General features: G+C 40.0%; 2 protein-coding genes across 9 annotated transcripts in view; both read right to left on the reverse strand.

Moving 5' to 3' along the window:
- The window catches only part of atxn2l (ataxin 2-like), a 31949-nt gene extending 27129 nt beyond the window's left edge, over nt 1–4820 (reverse strand). Inside the window, exons 1-7 of one of the 6 annotated variants that reach the window (XM_088069211.1) lie at nt 4801–4820; nt 4071–4110; nt 2616–2672; nt 2439–2510; nt 2159–2342; nt 1504–1622; nt 661–752 (exon numbers count right to left, since the gene is read on the reverse strand). In XM_088069211.1, the coding sequence (XP_087925337.1) occupies nt 661–752; nt 1504–1622; nt 2159–2342; nt 2439–2510; nt 2616–2672; nt 4071–4110; nt 4801–4805 (569 nt within the window). In that variant the 5' untranslated portion in view covers nt 4806–4820. Of the gene's footprint in view, nt 1–660; nt 753–1503; nt 1623–2158; nt 2343–2438; nt 2511–2615; nt 2673–4058; nt 4111–4435; nt 4638–4800 lie in introns of those variants that run through there. The other 5 variants (XM_088069209.1, XM_088069210.1, XM_088069208.1 and 2 more) reach the window with 5 other exon arrangements.
- Nucleotides 4821–6893: 2073 nt separating this feature from the next.
- Nucleotides 6894–24922, reverse strand: sh2b1 (SH2B adaptor protein 1). Of its 3 annotated transcripts, none has more exons than XR_015779605.1 (10): nt 24738–24922; nt 19196–21321; nt 17487–17588; nt 17215–17306; nt 17031–17113; nt 15516–15671; nt 13858–14069; nt 13218–13392; nt 9729–10341; nt 6894–9601 (listed from the first exon to the last, which is right to left on the reverse strand). XR_015779605.1 is itself a non-coding variant. In XM_042504505.2 (10 exons), the coding sequence occupies exons 2-10, from the start codon at nt 20921–20923 to the stop codon at nt 10320–10322; spliced, it is 2661 nt and encodes an 886-aa protein (XP_042360439.1). In that variant the 5' UTR covers nt 20924–21321; nt 24738–24922; the 3' UTR covers nt 10180–10319. The 3 variants fall into 3 exon arrangements, 2 of the variants coding, with proteins under 2 accessions (XP_042360440.2, XP_042360439.1); XM_042504505.2 differs by lacking the exon at nt 6894–9601 and adding an exon at nt 12086–12176 and having other exon boundaries at nt 10180–10341; XM_042504506.2 differs by having other exon boundaries at nt 6894–10341.
- Between the last annotated feature and the right edge of the window lie 132 nt (nt 24923–25054).

The raw sequence follows: 25054 nt of genomic DNA on the forward strand, positions 1-25054 counted from the left end.
GTAATTTTGGACCAACTCTGGAGAGGGTCCATCTCGGGCGTGGTTTGGCTTGGCACATCCCTACTAAACTGACAACTTGACCGCCAAAAGCACTGATGGAAAAATAGCATTATCAGAATCCGAAACCAGTTTTATTGCCAAGTACATTTACATATACAAGGAATTTGATTAGGTGTTTTGGTGCAAAACCATTAACATAAAGGAAGAATAAAAACAGTGAATTTAAACAGAATAAGATATAAGATAAATAATATAGAATGAATTTAGAAATATAAAATGAAAAAATAGAATAAAGAATACAAAATGTATGTATGAAAGGTGCAACGGAGGGACTGTACAGTTGTGCAGAAGTTGGAGTTACAGTGCAAAGATCTTCAGTCTAAATTATTTACTTGCAGTGTGCACTTTCACTTTCAAATAATGGGTGAGATATAATAAACTGATTAAACTGAAGGTTTGTTTGATCGCATGGGCTCCTGTTCTGATGCTGCTCTCTGAGCAAGATCTCATCATAACTAATAGGAAAAATCGGAAACTATGAAAATAATTTTAAAAAGTAAACAGAGGAGGAAAAGTTCGGTTTCGTTAATAACGCTGTATACTAATCCTGGACAAATTCACATAAAAGCATTAAACTGTAAATATGAAACGCTGACTCACGTGTACATGGAGAGGCTGGAGTCATAGGTAGATTTGACTCCGTACGTCTCCTCATTAAACTTGAACATCTCGTTGGCGTCCCAGCCATTTGACTGAGAAAAAAAACCACACATACAAACACAGAAATGAAAACAAGAAGGGTGCCCTCTCTCTGCGATTATCTGTATACTGAACACAGTGAAGGCTACACTGTTTCAAAACACTGATCCGACTGCAACACAGTGGTTACCCGTCAGTTTTAACAACAAGATACAAGTTTTACTGCTTTTTAAAACCATTAAAAGGTCAGATTCCTGCCTCTATCCATGATCTGCTAACCTGATCTCTGCTTGAGGTCCTCCTGCACAGAACTTTGGTTTTTTTTTGTTTTCATGTTGTTTTTTTTAACAGTAAAGCACTTTGTTTGTATCATTTATTTATTTAGTTTTTAATTATATTTAATTATTTTATTATTTATTTAGTCATTACTATCCTCCTACAGAGACATTTCATACTGTCTAACAATCCAATACTGTATGAAGTAGATGCACAATTATTGTGTGTCTCTGGTGAAAACAACATAACCAGAATGTTACTCAGGCTTATACCCTGTTTCCACCAAAGTAAGACCATATATACAGATTATCAAAATGCAGAAAAACCTGCTAAACATAGGTGAAAAACTCCTTTTGCCAGCAGACCAGAGCCATGTACAGGGCTCTGCAGTGCATGAGAAAGCTTTTTTTTTTACTGTTGTGTCATGTTCAAGGTCACAAATGCACTGCAAAACAGGGTCAGTGAACAGTAGAGAGCAGGTATGTGTCTTAATGTGTGCGTGTGTGTGTGTGTGTGTGTGTCGCTCACTGTGTCTGCCTCCAGCTCAAAGTTTTCTCCGTTTCCATTTCCGTCCCACCTCTGCAGGACCTTCTCCCGGTGCTCCCCATTCACCCTGGATGAGGTGATGGCCGTGTCTGTGAATGTGTCTAAAACACACACAAACACATGAACAAATACACACAGACAGGTCAACAACAAACCTAACTGAATCTTGAAGAGACTGTCAAACGGCCACCTCCACATTTACACAAAAACATCTTTACTGCTTTTGTGAACTTTGTCTTAAATGTTCACCTTAAATCCAGATTATATTTATGTTTGGCCATTGTCATGTTTGGTAATTACCAGGTTTATGTATGTTGGTATTGGCTTTTTTGCAAGGAGTGTGGTGAAGGTCCACGATGTAAAAGCTAATACTGCAGGTAGCAATAAAATCTGTACAAAATTGGATGAGGTAAAATTTGGAAAGCTAAAATAAATGTCTCAAAATATTACCTAGACCTTAAGATTGCTTTCATGTTTTCATTTGTAACTTAAATGACAACCAAATATATTTTCAGTGAAAGTCTTCGAATAAGTTTTACAGGAAAAGTTCAACTTTTTGGGCAATTCAAATATTTTCCTTTTATCTGAGTGTGACATTAGAATTAACAATCGACAATCCCTATGTGTGTCTGTTTACCTCTGACAGCAAAATTTAGGTCGACATCGCGGCAGGTCATGGTCACCAGGTCGCTGGGGCTGAAGATCATGGTGTCAGTGATATCTTCAATCTTGGGTGTAGAGGACTGGCTTCCTCCTCCTCCTTCCTCGCCTCCTCCTCCTCCATCGCTCTGTCTGTGGACAGCATCCACCGCCAGCTCGCACTGACGATAGAATCAGGAGAGCACAAAGAAAAAACAGTTACTGCAGCAGCCGTGGACTTCTGTTAAAGTGTGGCGCAGTTTAGAGAAGTTTTTTACCTGTGAGCTTAAAGTCTTGAAGATTCCCTCATACGCTGCGCCGTTTTTTACTCTCACATCACAGGTGGAGCCCTGAAACCAGCAGTGAGGGAGGATTCAGTCAGTTTGTGTGTGGTGTTTATGACAAAATCAAGTTTTCTCTACGACTTCAGACAGATATACAAGCACACTACTCACCACGACCGCTGTGAGGAAATGAAGCATTCTGGCATTGTTATAGACGCCTTCAAATACCTGCAGACACAGGTGATGCAGTATGTCAGCATGTTATGAAGAACAAACTGCAGCAATGTGTTTTATAAAGGTGCTGCAACAGAAATTTGTAGCATTCATAACTTTGTTTAATGGGTCTATATGAAATTTGTTTTGACCAACACTGATAGAGGTGGTAATCACCAGAGGCCCCTGATACCATATTATTATTAGTACAATATTATTGCGATTTTAATTATTTTGTGATCTACTGAGTATTGTGATAACATATATTGTGATATACTGTGATTTGTTAACTTTTTTCATCTGCAAATTAAGATTATAGAATTATATAGACATCTTATAGATTTATTAGTATTGATTTTAGTATTTTAGTATTGATGATTTTGTTACCAACAAATTGTAACCAAGATCCATAATGTTTAGGACATTTTACTGCGAAACAAATAAACTTAAAAATAAGCTTGTCGGCACACTCTAGTGGAAAAAATTGCATAGCAGGCACTGATTATACATGGGCAGTTCTTGACAGTTTTATATTTTGGCTTACTGAGATAAATATTTGTCGATACCATCTGCAATCAGTTTAATAGATCAGGCGTTACAGCACATTTAAGTCAAAGTTAAAGATTATATAACAAATTATGCAATTTGTATGTTTTTATCTTTTTTTAACTTAACCCAAACACTACTGCACTCTCATTAATTATTTAACATTTAGCAGTTTGCATTTATAGCATGTTATCTCACAATTTTATTACTGTCAATTCTGCCTGCTCTGTAGTACATTGCATGTTTGTTCATCAACTCTTCCTACGGTTTTTCGCCATAAAAATATTTTTTAAAAATATAAAACACACACACACACACACACACATATATTTATATATACTCTCTTATTTATAATTTCTTTATTTATATTATATATTTTATCTTAGAATCTCATTTTAGATGCATTTTTTTCCTTTTGTTACATATTTAATGAGCACTGTATAAGTTCTTCTGTTCTTTTACTAGTAACTTACTAAGGATTAAAGGAATAAAGGACTTAAAGGATTTCAATACTCCTTCCATAACAGATCCATGCGTCCACCCCTGATCGTTGTCATTAAATTTGGGAGTGACGGCAGTTTTACGGGACACCTTTTTGTTTACCTCTAGTGCACACACTGTGCCTTTTAAGACACCTCAGCAGACTGGTTTGTTATTGTTGCTTGTGAGAACAGCTGAAGAACTGAATGTTTACAGGACGATCTGCAGTTTATTATGCTTCCTAACCACAAAAATTACTTTGATTACAGGTGAATCCTTGATAAACACGAGCACACCTAGCTATAATAAATAATTAATCAGCTTATCATAATAAGTTTGTTTTCTTAATAAATACACAAAGCTGTCATCACTTACTAAGCTGCTTACAGGAGATGACTGTGATGGTGGCTTCATTGTGTTCCTGGTCCTGCAGAAGGGGAGAAAAAAATAAGTAAACAGCGTCAGCCAAAAAGGTATCAGCTCAATTGCTCCATCAGTGAGAACAATAACAGAAGCCTCAAACAGGCAGCACCGCAGCCTTTCTTGCTAGCAAGCGAGCAACGTAAACATTGACATTGCAAGGTTTGGTAGAAACTAAATCAGCTATTACAATATAAACTACTTCTCTTAAAGATAAAGTAGGGAAAGCGGAATGTTGTTGTACAGAATAGTAAAATATCCGCTAGCTAAGTCAGCTAACGCAGCTAGCTTGGCGTAGACGTCGACTTTTAGCAACAGAGACACAAACGAACCGCTAGAAACGACGTCGGCATCACATTAGAAACTGACAGCTGAGCAAGTCTTAGTATTTAGGTTATACTTTTTAGTCATGTGCATCCCTGTTATTCCGGTCTCGTCGTTGCAGTGAAAAGTCACACGGTTTTGACAGGCCAAAACACGATACACCGCTGCAAAACAACAAAACACGGCGACGGGTGCGTTTGATGTGGCAAAACCCGGCAACTGCTGTGTAATGTGATACGAGCTGACTCTGTCAGACAGGCTGGTTCCAGGTGTTAGAAATCAACAAAAATATTCACATTTAATTACAAATGCATTCTTATGCATATTATCACAATTTACCACAATTAAAGTACTCACAAAGTGGCAATATTACCGCATATAAACAGCAAGTCAAGAGCAACCCGGCTCAGCCGAGATAGTGTAACCAACGCACCATTTGTAAACCCCGCCTACTGATAGAATTTACAACCTGATTGAGCAAAACTTTCTGTCAATCATTCCCGACCTTTCCTTTCATTGGTTTAGTTTCATGTCAATCATTTATCCGACGGGCTGTCCTCATCGTGACAGGGGTCATGTAAGGAAACTGATGCTGGGGAATGTCGATTGGCTCTGATGGCAAAGAAAAGACGGATTAAACATTAATTAAAAGGCATTTGAGCTGGATTTTAACAAAATGTTATACCCATAACAAGCAAAAAAATATACATGTACAAAATCTGCTTTTTAAGTTGATGGCTTAAAAGAAATAAAAAACACAACAAAAAAGAAATGAGGCCATATGTGGAAAAATATCAACAAATACAGAAAAAACCTGAATTTTTTTACTATTACTATTAAACCAAATGTTATATATTTTATAATTATCATTATTATTATTATTATTATTATTATTATTATTATTATTATATGTTATATAATTGTGTTAAACTCCACGTTGGCCGACTGTATTATTCATACACATTTTGACAGTCAATGTAATAATGTACCTGCAAAAGTTAAGTACTTCTTCATGTAAACAAGGATAGCTATTCATTTCTAACAATCACCAGCTCCCATGATGACAGGGACTATATTTATTAGGGAATATACATCATACAATAACGGTAGGTCTTCAAAAAGGTCTTTAAATGATGAAAATATTAAAATTAGATTTTGACTCTTAAAGATCAGGTTTATTGATCGTAAAAATTATTAATTCATCTCTGAGGGCCAAACATCAAAAATTCATCTCTAAAAAATATTTGAAATAAACTTTAAGATTTTGTTAGTGAATTTAATAGAAGTTTTCACCTTTTTGTGATTCAGTTAAGACCATGACATGAACTGGGAGGTCTTAGGCGAGTTGCTATGAAATCACCCTTTTACAGTTATTGCCTTCAGCAAGCTTTTTCAATTTCTTCCTCAAACTCAACCTAATCTTTTTTTTTAAAATACATATACATACCGGTAATAAAAAGACTTTAAAGTTACTACATGTATATGTCTAATTAGATTGCATAGATTGTCTTTGGCACAGTCCTATCATTCGTCGTTTGTTCCTGGTTTTAATTAATTAAAATATACACTGTAATTGGTGGAAGAGAAAATTTCCACCCCATGATTTACATAGTTCCTCACTATTACACCACAATAACATCCTGTCCAATGATAGTGCAAAAAACAGTTGACCTCTATGAAGTCAGACATATTAGTGACTTAGTGAAATTAAAGTAAAACCTGATTAAACGCTATTTTGAGTAACTGTCATCTAACAGTGTGGGGACATAAGTTTGACTTATTTAATTCTTCTTCATTTGAGGCCAATACTATTCCAGACTATCCGCCTGGCTGATTATCAGGGCGGAGATTTGGCATCTTGCCGATTATCTGTGCCTCATTTTATTTTAATGATTGCAGATAAAATTAATAATAATAATTAATTAAAAAGTGCAAAGAAAGTGCCATGGTGACATGGGAGGAACTTTGTAAAACCTTAGGGATCTAATTTTATTAATTTATTTTTTATTTAAATTTCCACTCGACTTTATGAAAAAAAGTTGCTGGGAACTTGCTGTATATGATGTTAAAAGTAAAAGTTTTAATTAAACATTTGCCAAAGCAATTAAAATAAAGTTTTATGTTGGCGTTTGTCATTTTCCAAATTATTAATATTGACAGAAAGATTTTCATTTTTATTGCTAACGTATATTGGTTCCAAATACTGGTCATTGGTCTCATCAACTTCTAATAATCTGTATCCGTATCAGCATTGAAAAAACAATATTGGTCGACCCTTAATTTAAATGTAAATGATATATTATGTGTTGGAATTATACTGTCTGTTAAAATAGTTATAATTGAAGGAAAGATATATTTTATGCTGATTCATAACATTCAAACAGTAGTGCATCCCTAACAGTGTATGTGATTTACAAATACTGGCATCTCAATGTTGGAGAGAAGAAAAAAAGGCCCACAACGATGTTGTATGTTTCACTATATTTATATTATATCATTAAATTCAATGTAGTACCTGAAACTAACCACACAGGGTGGACAGACAACACTGCCCGCCCTCAACACACGGTCCCAGCAAAGAGAGAAAAGAGACAGAGAAAGGCACAAAGAGTTTTGAAACCGAGAAAACAACATTGAACATGATGATTAAGCGAGGTTCGGGTGTGGGGGGGTTGAGGTGCATATAGACAAATACATGAGCAAAGAAAAGACTGGTAGAAATGACGGGGTGGGTTATGTGGTGCGTAAAGAAACAGGCAAGCTCTAAAGTGAATGATGAGCGAAGACAGAGCGACACAGATGCAGGCTGATGACGAAGACGACAGACACAGAAAGGCACAAGTAGAAAAAGTAGGTGTTTTCATTGACATTTTCTGCTAATTGTATACTCTTTTTTGTTTTTTTAACCCTTGATGAATGGAGGATGAGGTTGAGGAGGAGAAGACAGCATGAAAAGAGAGTGAGGATACTGTAACCTTGAGAATGAGGCATTATAGCAAATCTTATATATATTTTTTGTTTCCTTCTTTTTATCCCAAAAATAAAAAAAGGCACAAACACATTTTCAATTACAAGATGGAGCCGGAACAACTGTTACATGGAGTAAGCATACAAAATAAAAAGGTGTCTTAAAAACAAAAATAAAATTAATACTATTATTCTGACCGTCATAATTATCATTATTATTATTATTATTATTTCCATCAATATTATTGTTATTGGTATCATCAATAATTTCTCTCCCAGTTTAGTTTTTTTTTCTTAACATCAGAGAGAAACAGAGAGAGAGAGAGAGAAAGAAGAGACATTTACTGAGTGATGCTGCTGAGTGTGACTGAGGTAAATGTTTCCTGCCTGCTCTACTTCATGTGCCACTTAGACCCAAAATATTACTCTGTTGTGTTGAGACGTCAAACCAAACTCCATTGAAAAATATGTCAATTTAATGTTGCCTGGAAATCGTGTTTGTAGATAAACTTTTATACAATTATATCCCTTATAAAAAATTTTAATCTGCCCACAATCTTGTTCCACTAATGAAGCTGCAGCTATTGGTTATTTTGGTTATCAATTAATCCATAGATTTCTTTTTATTTTGTTACTTGTTGGAATATATATACTGTTCGGTTACTGACTGCACCACACTCGCAGCGCAGAGCATACTCTGGGCACAGATGGAGCAGCACATTGGCAGGCACAGTGAAAGTGAAACTGGGGTGAATTTTTGAATAGATTTCTACATATGTACACATTTGTATACTTAATCTGTAGGTGATGGGATAAGATTTTGGTATCCAAAGTTTTCTGGTTTCTGTTTGCAGTCAGTTTGTAGTCCGAGTAGTATTTACTAGTTACATTTGAACAGCAGGTCAACAGTCCATGTGGAGAGGCGTAATGCATTGGCTGAAATGCCATCCCAGAACCCATTGGCTGTCTCACGACGAAGTTTTGATGGACATTTTAAGATTAGTTCAGTCTTGAAACCTTATCCCTTATCAGCTTTTTTTGATAATATATCTGCATTTCAATCAGGGCTTGCTATTATTTGAAAAAAATACTGCTAATTTTAATTCCAACAGAGCACTTCATTCAATACCCATAATGTGACAGGCATGAAGTCTTGTTTAGTAATATTTTTCGAACATTTTGGTGGCATCTCAGCACACTGAACGTCCAACTCTTTCAATTTCACCACACCACAGACTATATGGGTTGTAGCTGCTGTTGTGGGAGTGTGAGCTTCATGCTGGCAACAACTGTGAAAGTCCATCCAGTCACACATACACAGTGACAAGACTAACTGTAAGCATTACATAGCTAACATTACCCAGGGGTTAGTAGTAAAGGCTTTTAACGTCAGAATCAAGCCGTTTTGGTGTCAGTGTGAGTTTGTTGGGAAGTTTAACGGCTTAGAGCTGGATGTTGGGCCTGCCACTCTGTTCCTTCGGCTAAGATGGCAGATGTTTAACTGACCTTTCATATGTAGATATTTCTTTATAGACATAGTTAAAATGACCGCTGCATGGAAAAGGCAGTCTTGGCCAGGATATCTGCTGGCTATACCAGATTAGCCTGATATATTGGCCCTTGCCGCGTCATCAGAAGGATAAGGTTTCAAGACTGAACTAATCTTAAAAGGTCCATCAAAATTAATAACAGAGTTGTAGCTGTAGGTGTAGTCTTCAAAATGTTTCATCCGAAACAAAAGTCTAAAGATATTAAATTTACAATCATGTAAAACAAAGTAAAGCAGCAAATTATCACACTTCAGAATCCTGATCTAGTAAAATGTTGTTCGCTTGATAAATGAAAACATATTTAAATCAATATTAGTGTTCATACTATTATTATACATTCAACAACATAATGTGTTTATTTTAACATTCACATTCACAAGTTGGTTTGGTCTTCCAATCAGACGTGAGTGTCATCTTGTAGTAACATTAATAATAATGTGATAACGTTACATGTAGAACCTCTAAACTTGTATAACCTTTTGAATGGAGGTTGCTGTGACATGATCTCTGTAGAAGAGAGAGTAAAGGTTTTGGGTCTACCTGCCACAGTACAGATGTCTGTAGAGCATGTTTGGCCTCTGGCTAGCGTGTGCTGTCTTGGCAGGACCACTGTGAGGTATCAGGACTGCTGGCTTCACAGCGCTCGAGCTCTCACTGCTGTTCATGTATGAGAAAGAGCCTGCTGCTGTGAGTCGTACCGGCAAAAACAAAGCTTATCTGACTAAAAAATAATAATAATAAAAGAAATGTACCGCTATAGTTAGTGTTGTAAAGCTGCTCTCACCCGTCTCTCCATCTGCTTAGTCTTCTCTCTCTCTCTCGTATAGTGTTAGTACTTTTACACCTCCTCCTCCACCTCCTCCGCTTCTCCTCCACCTTGCTAACAAAAGAAAAATACTGGTTATGAATGGCTATGATGTACGCCGCCTCATCCAATCTCACGTTCGCTCACGCACACACACACTCAAACACAAACACACATACACACTCCGCCTCCCCCTCCTGTTCTTCCCTTCATCAGAAGAAGGAGTACTGGTTGTCGATGGCACGGGGCGCCCTTGCTCCGTCCCTCTCTTCTCCCTCCACAGCTTCTAGTTGGCGGAGAGGAGTGTCCCTGTCCCTCTCCTCCCAGTCCTCCACTCCTCCACCACTACCACCTCCGCTGCCTCCACTTCCTCCTCCTCCTCCTCCTCCTCCTCCTCCTGTTGTCGCCATTGTCACCACAGATGCTCCTGCTGCTCCTCCTCCTGCTCCTGCTCCTGCTCCTGCTCCTCCTGCTGCTCCTCCTCCTCCTGCCTCCATCTCATTTCCTCTCTCCTGGGGAGGAGTCGGGGGCGGCGGCCGGCCCGGCGGCAGCGGAGGAGGCTGAGGAGGGCTACGGGGTCTGCTGGTCAAGTCTGCATGCAGCAGAAACAGAGAGAAAGAGAAAAGAAAGAAAAAAGTGGGGAAACGAGAGAAAAGTGTAAATAAAGGAAGGCAGAAGAGGAGGAGGAGGAGGAAATAAGGCCAAAAGTGTAGTGAAGGAGTGAAGTGACAGCACAGTCGGAGGAGAGGAGGGCGAGAGGCAGGAGAGAAAAAGAGAAAGTGACAGTGAGTGGCTGGTTAGGTGGAAGAAGTCTGCGGTCATGGAGTCCATGGGAGTCATGAAGGCAGTCCAATTCAACAAACACGCACGCACGCACGCACGCACGCACGCACGCACGCACGCACGCACGCACGCACGCACGCACGCACGCACACACACACACTGTTGGGCAATGTGATCTATAGTAGATATGTACACATACAAACCAGAGTAAGGCTGTAACTAATGATTATTTTCTTGATTCATTCACTGTTTTAGCAATGAGATGTCAGAAATGTGACCCTCACAGTTTCCCAGAGCTCTTTGTGACACCTCCAAAGTGATTTGCTTTGTTTAAGCAAAAGTCTTAAATCTGAGAAGACAAACAAAAGCAGCAAATCCTCATTTTTGAAAAGTTGGAACAGGAGATTTTTGGTATTTAAAGTTAAACTTTATTAATTATGAAATAATTCGATAAACTAACAACTTAAGCTTTAATCCAGGGTTTCCTGAAGTGTATTATAATGGACCCCTAAAATAACTAAACTGAAAGTAAAATGAGACGTCAGCCCGGTTACCACACATTACTTAATTGGTGGCAGCCAGCCATGATTAAAACATCTACAACCATGTTTTGCTTTTCTGTTTTTGGAGCTGGGGCATTTATTATAGGCGCTGTTGGAATATATACTACCTTACACCACATTTTTGGAGCACAGAGCATACTCTGGGACCAGATGGAGCAGTAGAATGTCTGATGAAGTTAACCTCTACAGCAGCTGCTCCTCTCATCACTGATCAGCTCTGACCTGATCAACACATCAATTATCCACCCTGCAACTCCTCAAACTGCTGCTAAGGGGAAAAGAGCTCATGATGAGTTCACTGACCCACAAAAATGTCCGAATTTAGAGACAGAACACCGAATGATAAAAAAAAGGGACACAAACAGGAAAAGAACAAACAAAGCGATGCTTTTCCAAAGTAGGTTTCCTTCGACCTAACCTCTTCGACCTCAAACGCCGCCACTTGTTCAAAAAAAATTACATTTGTACATACAAGTGAACATACAAGTACTTTCTTCTGATTAGCATTATTCTAAAGTAAAAGTTGTGGATTTTTTTTCTGTTCACTCTGAGCCTCAGCAGCCTCACATATGTAACAATCTAACCACACTGTGAGGCAGCAAACGTCCTTATTTTTATCCATAATTTCTGCCTATGGTTATCCAAACTGTTATTTCACATCACATTACCTGGTATCGTGATTCTCTATTCACTATTTCACACTGTTGTTCTGTACTATCTGCAGGAAACCCAATTAAAAAGTTAAAAAAAAGAAAAGAATAACATCCCAACTTATTATCCCTTAATTTGCTCACTCAACTTCTGTTCTGCAGAATCAAATAGCAAAACTCAAATGCATATTGTGTTGAAATAATAATTAAATAGCTGACATGAGAGTCCTGAATGCAATAAGAAATGCGTCAATATGTCCAATTTGAATAAGCACATATATTATTCACCCACTCACTCCCAAACACTCTGTCTCTGTCAGCCGAGTCCGGTCTCACTTACACACAGTCAGAGATGGGGGTTGATGGAGAGTCAGGATGGCGCGTGGTGATGGCATCACAGACTGTAGGCCGACTGCCTGCCCTGTCCCGGCCTGCAAGGGATGAGCCAACGGATACAACAGACAACAACAACAGAGAGGTCAGAACAGCGATGGGTGCTGTAACACACGAGCAGATGGAGAGCGCTGCAGGTGAGTGTGAATATTTGTGGTTAAGTTTTTGTCACTAATGATTATTTTTAACACATTTAATACTGTGAGCGTTTGAAAAGGCATTTTGACTTCATAAATAAACTTGATTTTGGCAGATTTTGTTTGAGATCTATGGTTACATGGAAAAGCAAGGAGGACCAAAGGATGACATGAGTGATGAAGGGTTATGATGTGGCTGATGTTTCTGTTTTTAGATGCCATGCAGTATGTGTGTAAAAACAGCTGAGAGAAAGATGTGATAGCATGCATGTGCACACAGATAAAAAACTTTTTTTGATGGATTTAGTTCCAGCACACACACCTTTATGGTGATCTTCCTGGTTTCTACAGGCAGTGTAACACCTTTACACTTGCTCTAAGTAAACAGTGGCTGATAAACAACAACAACTCGTAGGAACCGAATAAATTGTGTATTTGGTCTTGTCAAACCTCTTTCAGACAGATTACATGACACTGCTGGCTTCATCTATCTGTTAAGGTGATGGCATCTTGTCATTCTGACAGGTGTCTATGTAGGGCTATACAGTGACATATGCTGGATGTTGCATGCGCTACAAAAAATAAGTCGGTGCGATAGCTGAAATTACTGCAGTAAAACCTGTGCGAGGCAGCTTTGAGCCAAGTGTGTGTGAGACATACCTATGGCCATGGTTTGTGTTCTTGTTTATGTGTGAGGTGAAGCGATGGAGCATTAATATTCTACTTGGTGTGATTAAAAATCACGTACCTGGTAGGGATGCACAATAATATCAGCACATCATTGTTTTTTTTTCTTCAATGATATAGTAGACATGTACAAGAAATCAACCCTAAGTTGAAGTATTTTTCTTATTCCGCACAATGGTGCTCTATATTTTTGGCTGGTTTTGGCTTTTCTTGCGTCTTCTCTTTTTATATTTGGAGGATGGTGTTCATTTGTACCTGGCTGGCGAACAGCAGTGGCGCCCACAAAGCTGATGAGAGTGACGTCTGAGGCGCCGCCGGACTCCAGGGGGATCGGGTGCACCCGGAAGTGTTCCAACATGTCAAAGATGGACTGGAACCAAAGGTGCTGCACTCTGCACTGACCGTCCTCATTCAGGGACAGGCGGAGGTGCTAATGTAAAAAGAGGACAGTCATGCAAAAGTCAATACTTTTTTCTTACTGAATTTAATGAGAGAAAAAAACTGTATGCTGATCATTCTCTACTTCCAACTTCTCCAGTATAAATAATTGTAAACTGAGTATCTTTTTACTTTTTGGACTGTTAGCGTTGTGGACAAAATTAGACATTTGAAGACCTAGGTCTGTGGACACTGTGAAGGACACTATTTCAGGCAGCAACCAAATAATGCATTTATTAAGTGAGAAAACTGAAAATGTAAATAATCACTTCTTGCATCCAGAAACATGTAATAAGTAGCTCTAGCTGTCAACCTACAGAAACTAGTGTGAAATCTTAACATAGGCCAACAGATGCAACTTAATTAAAGGATCTAACATATACAAAATTTTCTCTATCTAGGAAAACAGGAAATGAATGAGTCTCTCTCACACAAACAGAGCTGAACCCTGACTCACCTTGGCCTTGCCCTGGAAGTTAAAGGTGAGGACATATTCTCCTCGCCGTGTCTCACTCTGGCGAACCAGGAAGACACCGTGGCTCGCAGGGCCTCCAGCTAACACCAGCTGAGCAGCTTTGAGACGGGACAGTGTGCCGTGGAACCACTGACACTCGCTGAGCGGGTGCTCTACAGCCTCTGCGGTCGTCACCTCCGAGAACAGGAAGGATCCTGGATGGGTGAATGGTACATATGATACTTTAGTGCTTCAGAGTTAAAAAGATGGTATATGTAATACTTTCAAAGCACAAAGTACACATATCTTCATTGCAGATTTCACAAAACTTAAACAATATCGTTGAAATGTCGATAAAACAAAATTGCGAGATGACTGCGTTTCCAAGAAGCATGGTAATGGCTGTTCAAAATATTAGCAGGTTTACTTTGATTGCATCCACTGCACTAGCCGTCATTACTCCAATCCAAGGCAATGTAGGCGTGTTATACGAGCCATTATGGAAAGGCGAGCCCCTCATACGTCGGAGCAGCCACGTATGAGGGATTTCTGGGAGGTGATAGTCCATGATTTCATGGAGGAATTGTGGATTCAAAACTTCCGGATGTTACGCTCAACTTTTAAAGTTATGTGATGCAATAACACCTCTCATAGCTCCTGCTGCATCATGAGGGAGCCAGTTCCTACCAACACACACATAGCCATAGCACCACGTGACCTACAAAAGCCAAAAAAGTGTTTTCATTGCAGTTTTGTAAAATATGTCTTTTTCAAATCACCTGAAATACCACCTCATGTAAGCGTAAAACTTTTTTGAGATAAATGTTTTTTTAAACTGGTGTGTTTCCATTTGGCGTATTTTATATACACAATTTCAATTTGCGTAATTTCAGCATTCATGGAAACCCGCCTTCTGTCTTTGTGGACAGAAAAGACAAAACTGGAAGACTCTTTGCTGCAGCCCAAACACAGTTTTGATTTAATTTCTAAATATTGATGGTTTTAAGGGGACAGTTCACCCAAAATCAATAACTAATATTTTTCCTCTTCCTGGTAATGCTATTTATCGATCTAGATAGTGTTGGTGTGAGTTGCCGTGTGTTGGAAACATTGGCAGCAGAGATGTCAACCTTCTGTCTCATATAATGGAATTAGATGGCACTCAGCTCCTCCCGCACTACACCCGCCAACTAAATCACCCTGCAGAAGGAAGCATACAACAACTGCTAGGTCACCAAGCACCACTGAGCCAGCTAACATTACAGCACAGCCAAGGAGGACGCCATTAATGTTTACGAATCGTGCTGCCATTAGCACGGGCCTCTCGTCCATGTGTAGATGCACGCTTCCTTCTACGCATTGATACGATTGGCGGGTATCGTTCGGGAGAAAAAAAATTGTCCATACATGAAACTCAGTCATGATTTCTGAAAGACACATTGCTGCTGAGTTTTTCAAATGTATTCTTTTGGCACTTTAAGCACCACAAGCCAAGTACCATCTAGTTTCCAAATACTTGAGAGAAGGAAGACATATCTACAGTCGATATCTCCAACACTCTGCAACTCACATTAAAACTATCTAGACTTTTAAGTAGAAGAAAAATGTTTTTTTTACTTTGGGTTTGACTGTCCCTTTAAATAAAAATATTTCATATGCACCTGTGGCGTCTGGCGTCTCAGCAAAAGGTGTGCCCAGACTAGCGCCGCCTCCGCCAAGGATCCGACTGTCTGGTTCATCGAGAGGGGCTCGAGGGGGCAGCTCCGGTGGGAGAGGATCCATTAGAGGTGAGGAGCCTCCGATTCCTCCATAACACACTGAAACGAGGAAAAAGAACCGGACAGAGGCGACAACTGAGTTATAAAGTAGATAACTGTTCAACAGTTTGCTTGGCTTTTTGTCTGTTGTCAGATTGCGTCTCTTTTGATTTTACTGTCATCTGTGGTGTAATGTGGTTTTATGTTGTCGTAATAGTCAGAAAATTGCCTTCGGGCCAACACTGGCACATTTACAGTGACGCTGGTCAATGTGCATTGTCTCTGAAAATAAATAAATACAAAATTACAATTCCAAACCAGGCTAAAATCACTTTAAATTGCAAGTGTCACAACCAGGGCTCATAGAAACAGAGCTGGGAATTTAAAAGGACAAAAGACACTTAAAACTGATCAATAATGACTGCTGCCGGCTATAACTTACAGATCTTTCAAAGTGTCATTGGCTGCACCCTCACAAATCTGCTTTCATGATGCGAATCTTCTCTTATACAGCCATTGATGTAAACACAAACATCTCAGAGAGAACTCCTTGTTTTAATTTACAAGGAGAAAACTTCACACAAATTATAGCACTACAATGTTAGTGCTCAATTCAGATTTTTTCTAGATATGATTTTTTGAATGTAGCTGTTCACATCGTCGTTTAAAATATGGCCGATATCAGAATCTAATGTGAACTGGTCATAGCCCTGATGTGGCCTGAGTGCCCAGAAGAATAACAAAACCTCACACACAGCACGTTGTGTATATGGAAGTAAACAAGAAGAAGAGGTCCATAACAAACATGGAAGCTACTGATGTGACCATTTATGGTTTCATTTTTAAGTTATTGTGCAGTGACTCCACGGGCAGAAGACGAGGCAAGTCAACATTATTTATTTCTATAAGTATTTCTATACAAAACAGGCACGGGCAGTGGGTGAATGATACGAAGGGCTTCATCACTCTTTACCTATGGCCATTCTCAATGCCCATGCGCAATTTCAGATTGATTTGGCAAAATTAAGGGTAGAAAAATGGATGGATTCTTCTTTTTATAGCAGGATGTCAATCTAGAGTGATGTAAATGCACTGGATTCCTCTGAGGTCGCATCTCAAAAAATCAGATCTGTGTCTGATTTAGAACCACATAAGAAAGTGGCCCAAATCTGATATAAAAAGATCAGATTCCATGTGATTTGTACTGTTCACGCTGTCATAAACAATCACATCTGGGTCACATGGGGGGATCAGATTCAAGCCACTTGTGCCTACAGTGCGAATGTAGCTTAAGAACTGTTGGCAAAATTACTATTTTATGTTGAGGTCAGATGTAACCTAGAAGTTTCCTTACTCTTCAAACACTGCAGCCCCACTGCACTGCAACACACTGTAAAGCTCTCAGTATCACAGACATACCTTGTGAAAGACGGTCAACTATCTCGGGCGTCCCACTGATATCCAACGGGCCAACACACACACCTTCAGTATCTTCCTGTTCACTGCGGGAGAGAGAAAATAGGTAGTTAACTCATGCTGTTGCACACATTGCCTGTCACCATACGTTAAAGTCGGTTTGTGCCCCTGTTCACTCACTCATTACCTAAGACAGATGCCATTCCTGATGTCACTCAGCCAGGCCCTCATCTGTACGGCATCACGAGTCTCGATCACGTACTGCGCCGACCCTTCCAGCTGGGACGGAATAAAAGAAGAAGACAAAGATGAGGGGTCAAGTTTCATATTGGTCACTGGACAGTCAATCACTAAACAAATGCACTGAGCCCAGAAACTCTTCACAAGCACTCCCAGTGTGAATTTTCCCTTTAGAGACTAATCAGCGAAGAAAAGATGGAGGGATGAGGGAGTGACTACCTGCAGCAGAAAGGTGTTCTCCTTGTCAGGGACCTCCAGCGCTGTGGTGCTTCTCACATCCACGATTGAGCAACAAGGGACTGTGAGCCGGGGCTTCGATGACTGGGGAGGCAAACCAAGCAATATCAGTTACTGCTGTTTCTCTATCACAGGTTACTACATAGCCATCAATACAAAAACTGAAACATAAAAAAACGTAGCTGTTGCACAGGCGGTCATTGGCTCGAATATTTCTTGTCCCGGCTGCCAGCTAAGAAATAGTCTATTGCATAACCCTTTTTACAATCAGAATTTTGCGATTTTGCTTTTAATACAGTTAAACAAACCAGTTAATTCCCCATTTCCAGTCTTCATGCTGCTGGCCGTAGCTTTTTATTTTAAGTACAGACAAAACAGTGGTTTCAATCTTGACATCTAACTCTAAGCAATAAAGCAAATTTGTAAAATGATTTTCTCATGTAATGGTTTTATCTATAAAAAGTCAGAGAATATTTTAAAAAAAAAAAACAGCTTTCACAAGATCACAGAGTCAGAGGTTGCAACTTCAATTTTTTTCTTGTATTGAACCATCAGAGCTGGGTCGATCCCTGGTCAAGTGTACCAGTGTCCACCAGTTTGATTTTGTGCAAACCGGCTGAACCGGCATTTGTCATTATGGAACGTTCTGGACAATTGAAAGCAGCCTACGTCAGCAACCTCTGCTGATGGCATCATGGTGCTTGCACTGCATTAGTAATAAGCAATATGTCATGACAATGTGATTAACATATTAGTATATTTTTTTATAAAGTAACTAGCAAAGCCACTAGTGTGTGACAGGCTGTGCACATTTACAGATGAACTGAGGCCTGCAACAGCAAAGCCCTCTGTCTCTGTCTGCCTGTCTATCTGTGTGCATGTGTGTGTGCATCTATTTATCTCTTTGTTTAAACACAACTGACAAATATGTGGAATAAATGCGTTACTTCAGTAACAAATGTGATTTTGTGTACTGTCATTTTTGCTTTCAAATGATACGTAAATAGCATATTAATTTTAATTGTGACTTAAATCATGCTTAAATAAATGGAAAATCAGGCCACATGTTTTTATTACATTTTAATTGTCAAATTTCAGGATTAAACTAACAATGTCCACAGTGCAGTATGAGTTTGAAAATTACATTTCAAACACCTTGTCCTTTTCGTTCTAATATGGTTATAATATGCCCATAGGAGTGTGAAAATGGAACTGCAAAAGCAGGCAGACATCTCTGTATTATTGCATTTTCATTTCAATTTTTACCCAAAAAACATATGTGTGGAGAATTATAAAGTTATTGTGGAATTAAATTTCCATCTTCAAGTTTACATTTTTATCTCAATCAAGTCCCCTTGGGGCTTCCATAACCTCACGCCCTTTTTGTATTGAATATTTTTATTGCAGCATCCTTTAATACTCACGTTATTAAAACTTTAAAAAGTATTATTCAAATTTAGAGTACATAGTATTTACAGTGTTTTTTTTTACTTTTTGTTTTAGTTTAATTTTTTATGTAGAAGTATTTTGGACAGTAGATACTAATAATGTTTCCTAATCCTAATTTTTTAAGTCACAAATAATAGAAAGACAACTGAAATGAGAATTTTTACTGGCTCAACTGAAAACAAACAAACAACAAACAAAATTGTCCCAACGATAAAAGGCATGTTTTGATGTTTCACACTTACTTTAGGTGGAATGAAGAATTCCAAGTAGTACTCCTCTCCTCGCTCACCACCTTCTCTGTCCCTCTCTCTGAGGACCAGGCGACACTTGTGCCAGCGTCCTCCTCTCCATGGCACGTTCCCTCCGCTGGCCAGAGGCTGCACCTGACCTGCCTGAGCCGCAGCAGATGACGCTGAGGCGGCGTTGTTGTTGTCTGTACCGTGATGTAGTAGACCGAACGAGAAGCCGGAAAAGCCGTGGCTTCCGCTCAACTCATCACTGGATGAGCTAACAGTCACCCCGCCCTCCCGCACCAGCCGGCCCACCTTCCTTGGAGGTCCCATGGCTGCTGCGGCAGCGCTGCTTGGAGGCAGCGTGGAGGAGGCGGAGTGAGGGCCGGTGGTGGTCGGGGTGAGGACAGGAGGAGGGGATCGTGACAGTCTGAGTTTTTCCAGACGATGGCTCCACTTCTCCTTCTCACCTCCTTCACCATTGCTCCGCCGGCGATCCCGAGCGGCCTCCGAAAGAGACAGCGAGGTGGCGCTGCTTGAAGATGAGGGGGGCAGTGAGGAGGAGGAGGAGTGGGGAAGGGAGAGGGGCATGGACAGGGATACAGGCATGGAGGAGGTGGGTGTGGGAGGCTGTGTACCAGAGTTCCTCTTTGAGGTTGAAACCAAGGTGGCGTCCTGCACACCCATAGTGTAGCTGTAGCTAGAGGGCAGCTGGCTCTGGGCCGAGTCACTGGAGGAGCTTCGCCAGTGCAGGATGCCCCTGACACTCCCCCGCACACTACGACCCACACTCCGCAGAGAGAAGCGCTTCTTGAGTTTGTTTTTGGAGGAGTTGGGCGTACTGTTACCTTTGGAGTCGGGCGGAGGAGTGACCGAGGAAGAGGAGGGTGGAATCTGAGGAGTGTAGGAGGGGTCGGCACTGTCCACCTCTGCAGACTCTGCTTCCTGCTCCTCTGGCTCAACGTCTTCCCCCACAGACGCTACCCCTAACCAGCTGTCCTCCTCTTCCTCAACCGGTGCTTCCCCATTCCCAGGGACAATCATGGCCCCCCTCTCCTCACGTCTCCCATTGTTTCCTCCGACTGAGGAGCAGCATGACGACGATGAGGATGGAGGCAGGACTTGGCTGTGGGCGTAAGAATCCTGAAACCTGTCCCCACTGCGGTTCTCCAACACCAGCCGTGCCGGCGCAGGCTTGGATAAGGCCCGTGTAGTGTTAATCGGGGGACATGGGAGGACAGCTCCCCCAGACACTGACAGGGGTGAGACTGCTTCCTCTTCCAGGGAAGTCGCGTCTGACTGGGGAGCCCAGCTCGCCATGTCCTCCCTCCCAGAAGCACAGCTCGGCGGGAGCGCCCCCTCCAACTCACTCTGGAAGTGACGAACGAAACGGTCAGTGAAGCGCCGGCAGAAGGCAGCCGCTGAATCTGGGGAGTAGTGGGGGTTTTCCAGGAGAAAAGCCCGAAAGTGGCGTGCAAAGTCACCGGCTGCAACGCGGGCATGGAGCTCACAGAATTCGGTCCAGCTCAGGCAAGGCGATGGGGACGGTGTGGGGGTGTCTGACAGGGAAGATGGGTGAGCCTGGGGGGGAGGGCTCACCAGAGGGGGCAGAGGGGGTGGCCGGGGGGAGAGCGGCAGCAAAGAGGGAGATGGAGGGGAAGGAGACGGAGAGGGTGAGGGAGGTAAAGGAGAGGAGTTTGCTGCCCGCGGGCTGGGCGGGGTTAAAAGAGAGCCGTTCATTCTGATGGACTTGATGGTCTATCAAATCACTTCAAACATACAACAGAAAGCTGAAGTGATTGCACAGCTGGGATAACTGACTGGGGGCAAACACGGCACATTGGTCTAATAATTTACAACTGAGTGTGAACTTAAGTGTTGTGCTCAGCCCCATCCAAAATGAAGACTGAAAATGCACCGGACCCATGCAAGATGGGGTTAAAAGAGGTCAAATATCTCCAAGGCTAAGCTTTTTGCTACATTATTTTGTGAATTTAAATACTTAATCATCTCAAGAGGAAAATATTGGATTCAGACAGCCAGTCGATGGATGGGTTGAGGAGGTTTGATGTGTGGGATTCACAAAGTCTGCCCCGTCTTCACCGTCTGCCGTACATCCAGAGAGACTTGGCCACATCCTGTGAAAACACAAAAACAAACTTAAATCAACTTTAAATGATTTATACTGCAAAACACCCGAACGATCTCTGGGTTAATATGTTATAATATAAACATAAGAAAAACACAGGAAACATGAGGTAGATAACATCAGGATGCGGGTAAAGAAATTAAGAAAGGTATTAAAACAACAATACAAAAAGAAAACAACAATAGAAAACAGATGGGTTTTTAATCTGAAAATCTCAACACAGCTCCCTGTATTTGCAATGGGGGTTTACTCCAAAGGCTCTAGCCCCCAAAAGCTTTTTATTAAATCTAGGGACCAGTTTAATAATCTGTATCAAGAGAGCAAAATGCCAGCAACAGGGCCTTGGAGAATTTTAAAATCAGTTGGCTTGTTGTACACCACCGTCTGAGATCTTGTGAGGACTCTCACAGTGGCATTTTTGACCAATGAAGACCCGTTTTTGCTGTCATGGGACGGCAACAAAAAAAGTTTCTAATATCTACAAGAATTTCAGCATCTGTCATAGATAAATAGGACAAAGTTTGGCTATGTTACATAAATGGAACAGCAGATTTTTTTTAACATTCTCCCTGATATGTGGTTTAAGAGAGAAACCAGAAACTATTCCCAGACTCTTCACTGTGTGGCTCTGCGAAGAAGAAATGCAGCCATCAAGATTGACAGAAACATCCACAAAAACTGTTCTCTGCCTGACTGAAAAACTAGTACATTTACATAAGTACTGTACCTAAGTACAATTTTGAGGTACTTCTTTAAACTTCTACTCCATTACATTAGTAAGGGAGATATTGTACATGCTACTCTATTCATTTAACAGCTATAGTTTGTGTTTCTAACGGAATTTGAATCTTTGTGTGGGGATAGCTGACTCTCCTCTCTAAATTTCTAAAGTCAGATGTTTTTGCGTGTCTGTGAATGCAGCACAGGTGGAACTCGTCCTGAGTTCTTTTTTCCTCATCAGTAGTTTGAGGAGTTTGAGTCGTGGGGGGATAATTGATATGTCGATGTGATCATGGCTGATCAGATGGATAGATGAGAGGAGCAGCTGCTGCAATATTTTAGACCCAGCTCAATCAACTGTTAAGTTTCACTTTTGCTGCGCCTGATGTTCTACTGCTCCGTCTGTGCCCAGAGTAATCTCTGCACTCCAAGAGTGTGGTACAATCAGTAAGCGAAAATAATATATATTGTGTAATAGCAATCCTAAATATGTTTTAATCATGGCATTCCACCACAAGTAAATGAATGTGTAAGAAACCATGAGGTAGATGTTAGCTTACTTTGCAGACTAACAAAATATCATCAAAGGCTCAACAAAACAGATTGCTTACTTGGCCAGGGCAAGTAAAATGTCACGTCGGGCTCGCAAACCTAGCATCTAAAAAATAATGTAACACATTGTTACCAATGCTGATGAAGGAAATAGCTAGAGAGTGAGCTGTCTTGCTTCCATCTCATCCCAGTTGAGATGTGCACATACACAATACTTATCCGGCAGTCTAACCACCTACAAATGAGGCCATTTATAAAGCAGCAAGTAAAAACTGACGTTGGGCAAGTAGATTACTGACACTAAGACTGAACCCTGGGATCACCTCGCAGTTATCAAGCATTACTATAAATTTACTACCCAGTAGTATATGAATAAACTAAATGATATAAGCACCAACTCCATCAGCTACAAACAATTAAACTATTCTTACATGTTTATGTATAAATAATTATATGGAATAGAGGGGTTTTTCTGCTGCATCAACAACTCTTCTCAGACTCCATGCATGATTTTAAGGTCAGATGAACTTTTACTGATCCCTAGATGGGAAACTTGGGTGTTGTGGCAGCACACAACACAAATAAAAACATATAAATATAGAAAGGTAGAAAATAAAATAAGAAAAGAATACAATAGAAGCTATAAAAGAGCTATTAGACTGAGCATTTTGATTATGATACTTTTACCTAAGCAGGATTCTTTTGGACTTTGAATTTAATATTTTTATACTTTTACATACACATTTCCATAGGGAACATACATACATTTCCATAGGGAAAACCTGCAATACCACATTTGTTATTTTTGAAGATTAAACATTTAAGTTAAATCACACCTAGTTAACTTAACTTTTCATCATTATTAATCATTATATTTGTGATGGTTATCAGATGAGGTATGTGGATAGTTTGCATACTCTGTTGTAACATGTCATAATTAACTCAAATTCGGAACAAATTTGAAGTAGTTTAGTGTTTTCTTCTTTATACACTTTTTCATTAAACTTCACTACAACTCAGAGGGAAATACTGTACTTTGTATTACACTAAATTAATGTGACAGCTTTAGTTACTTTATAAATTAATATTTTAGTTAAAAAACATATGAATATATACAAACAGAACTGAAACATTTAGTTGACTGACAGAAAAATAATTGGACACTATTTTGTTGGTTAAAGTCATTTTCATGTAAAAACATTTCATGGTTCCAGCTTCATTAAAGCTGGAACCATGCAACAACTGTGATGCATTAGAAATTATGTTGAGGTTTATACTGTTGTTTCTACAAAAACATTATGATGATGCCATTTTGGGCTCTGGGTAATTGTGACGGCATTTGTCATTATGTTCACTATTCTTTACAAACCAAGCAAGCTATCAATTAATGGAGAAAATAATCAGCAGATGAATACATAATGAAAACAATCACTAGGTAACAGTTCAAAATGAGCTCCACCTCAACCAACTGCAGCAGTATACCCTGCTTTTACATTAATGCGTGAGTTATAATAATCGAATGATACAATGTATAATAGTGTAACAGTCACAGAATACCTTTTTCTACTTTTAATACGTTCGGAACATGTTTCTGTTTGTACTTACACACTTTTACTGAAGTAAAATCTTAAATACAAGACTTCTACTTGAAATCAAGTATTTGTACGGTGTGGTATTACTACTATTACTGAAGAAAAGGCTCTGAACACTCCCTCCACGACTGTTCAACAGACTGATGATTGCTAACTAAAAGTAATGTGCCTTAATATCACATCCTCACTCGCTAGCCTGCTAACATGAAATAGCAATGTGTGACTCTTGCTCATTCAGCTTTCTCTAAAGACGTGTAACGTTCGCTAGCTAACAATAGCTAACTAACGTCAGCTTGAGCAGAACCTGCTCTTAATTACCATCTTTATTTACAACTAGTGGTTACATATAGATTGTATTTTGAGGTGGCTACTGTAACTTGTCGCTGTGACGGCCACAAATTGAATCATCCAGCAAGCAAGCGGCTATCACGAAAGATTCTTTGCGAGCTAAGCTAACCGTTAGCCAGTTAGCTTAGCTATTAATAAACCAGTTAGCTAGCTATCAATATTGCTTCACCAGTGTTGTGTGTGTTTGCCCTACCTGTACATCACAGTCCAGTGTTTTCAGCCGTGTCTTTTTGATTAAACATGGCACACATTTCATCATTCTTTTAGTCTACATAACGGAAAAAAACATCCTTGGTAAAGGTTGTTGTTGTTGTTGCTAAATATGAATATTGCTATGCCTTTTGCCTGGACCCGTTCTTCTCGCACTAACCCTGGTTCTCGCGAGAGTTCATTCGTTAGGTTGGTGTCCGTTCGTTGACAGCTACTGTTGAAGAATTAAAAAACAGAAGAAAGAAAAAGAAAGAGAAAGAAACAAAGAAAAGAAAAAAAGCGCTAAATTTACACGGATCA

This window comes from Plectropomus leopardus, chromosome 18 (genome assembly GCF_026936395.1).
Source record: "Plectropomus leopardus strain MGB_pleo_1.0 chromosome 18, ASM2693639v1, whole genome shotgun sequence".
NCBI classification, from domain to species: Eukaryota; Metazoa; Chordata; class Actinopteri; order Perciformes; family Serranidae; genus Plectropomus; species Plectropomus leopardus.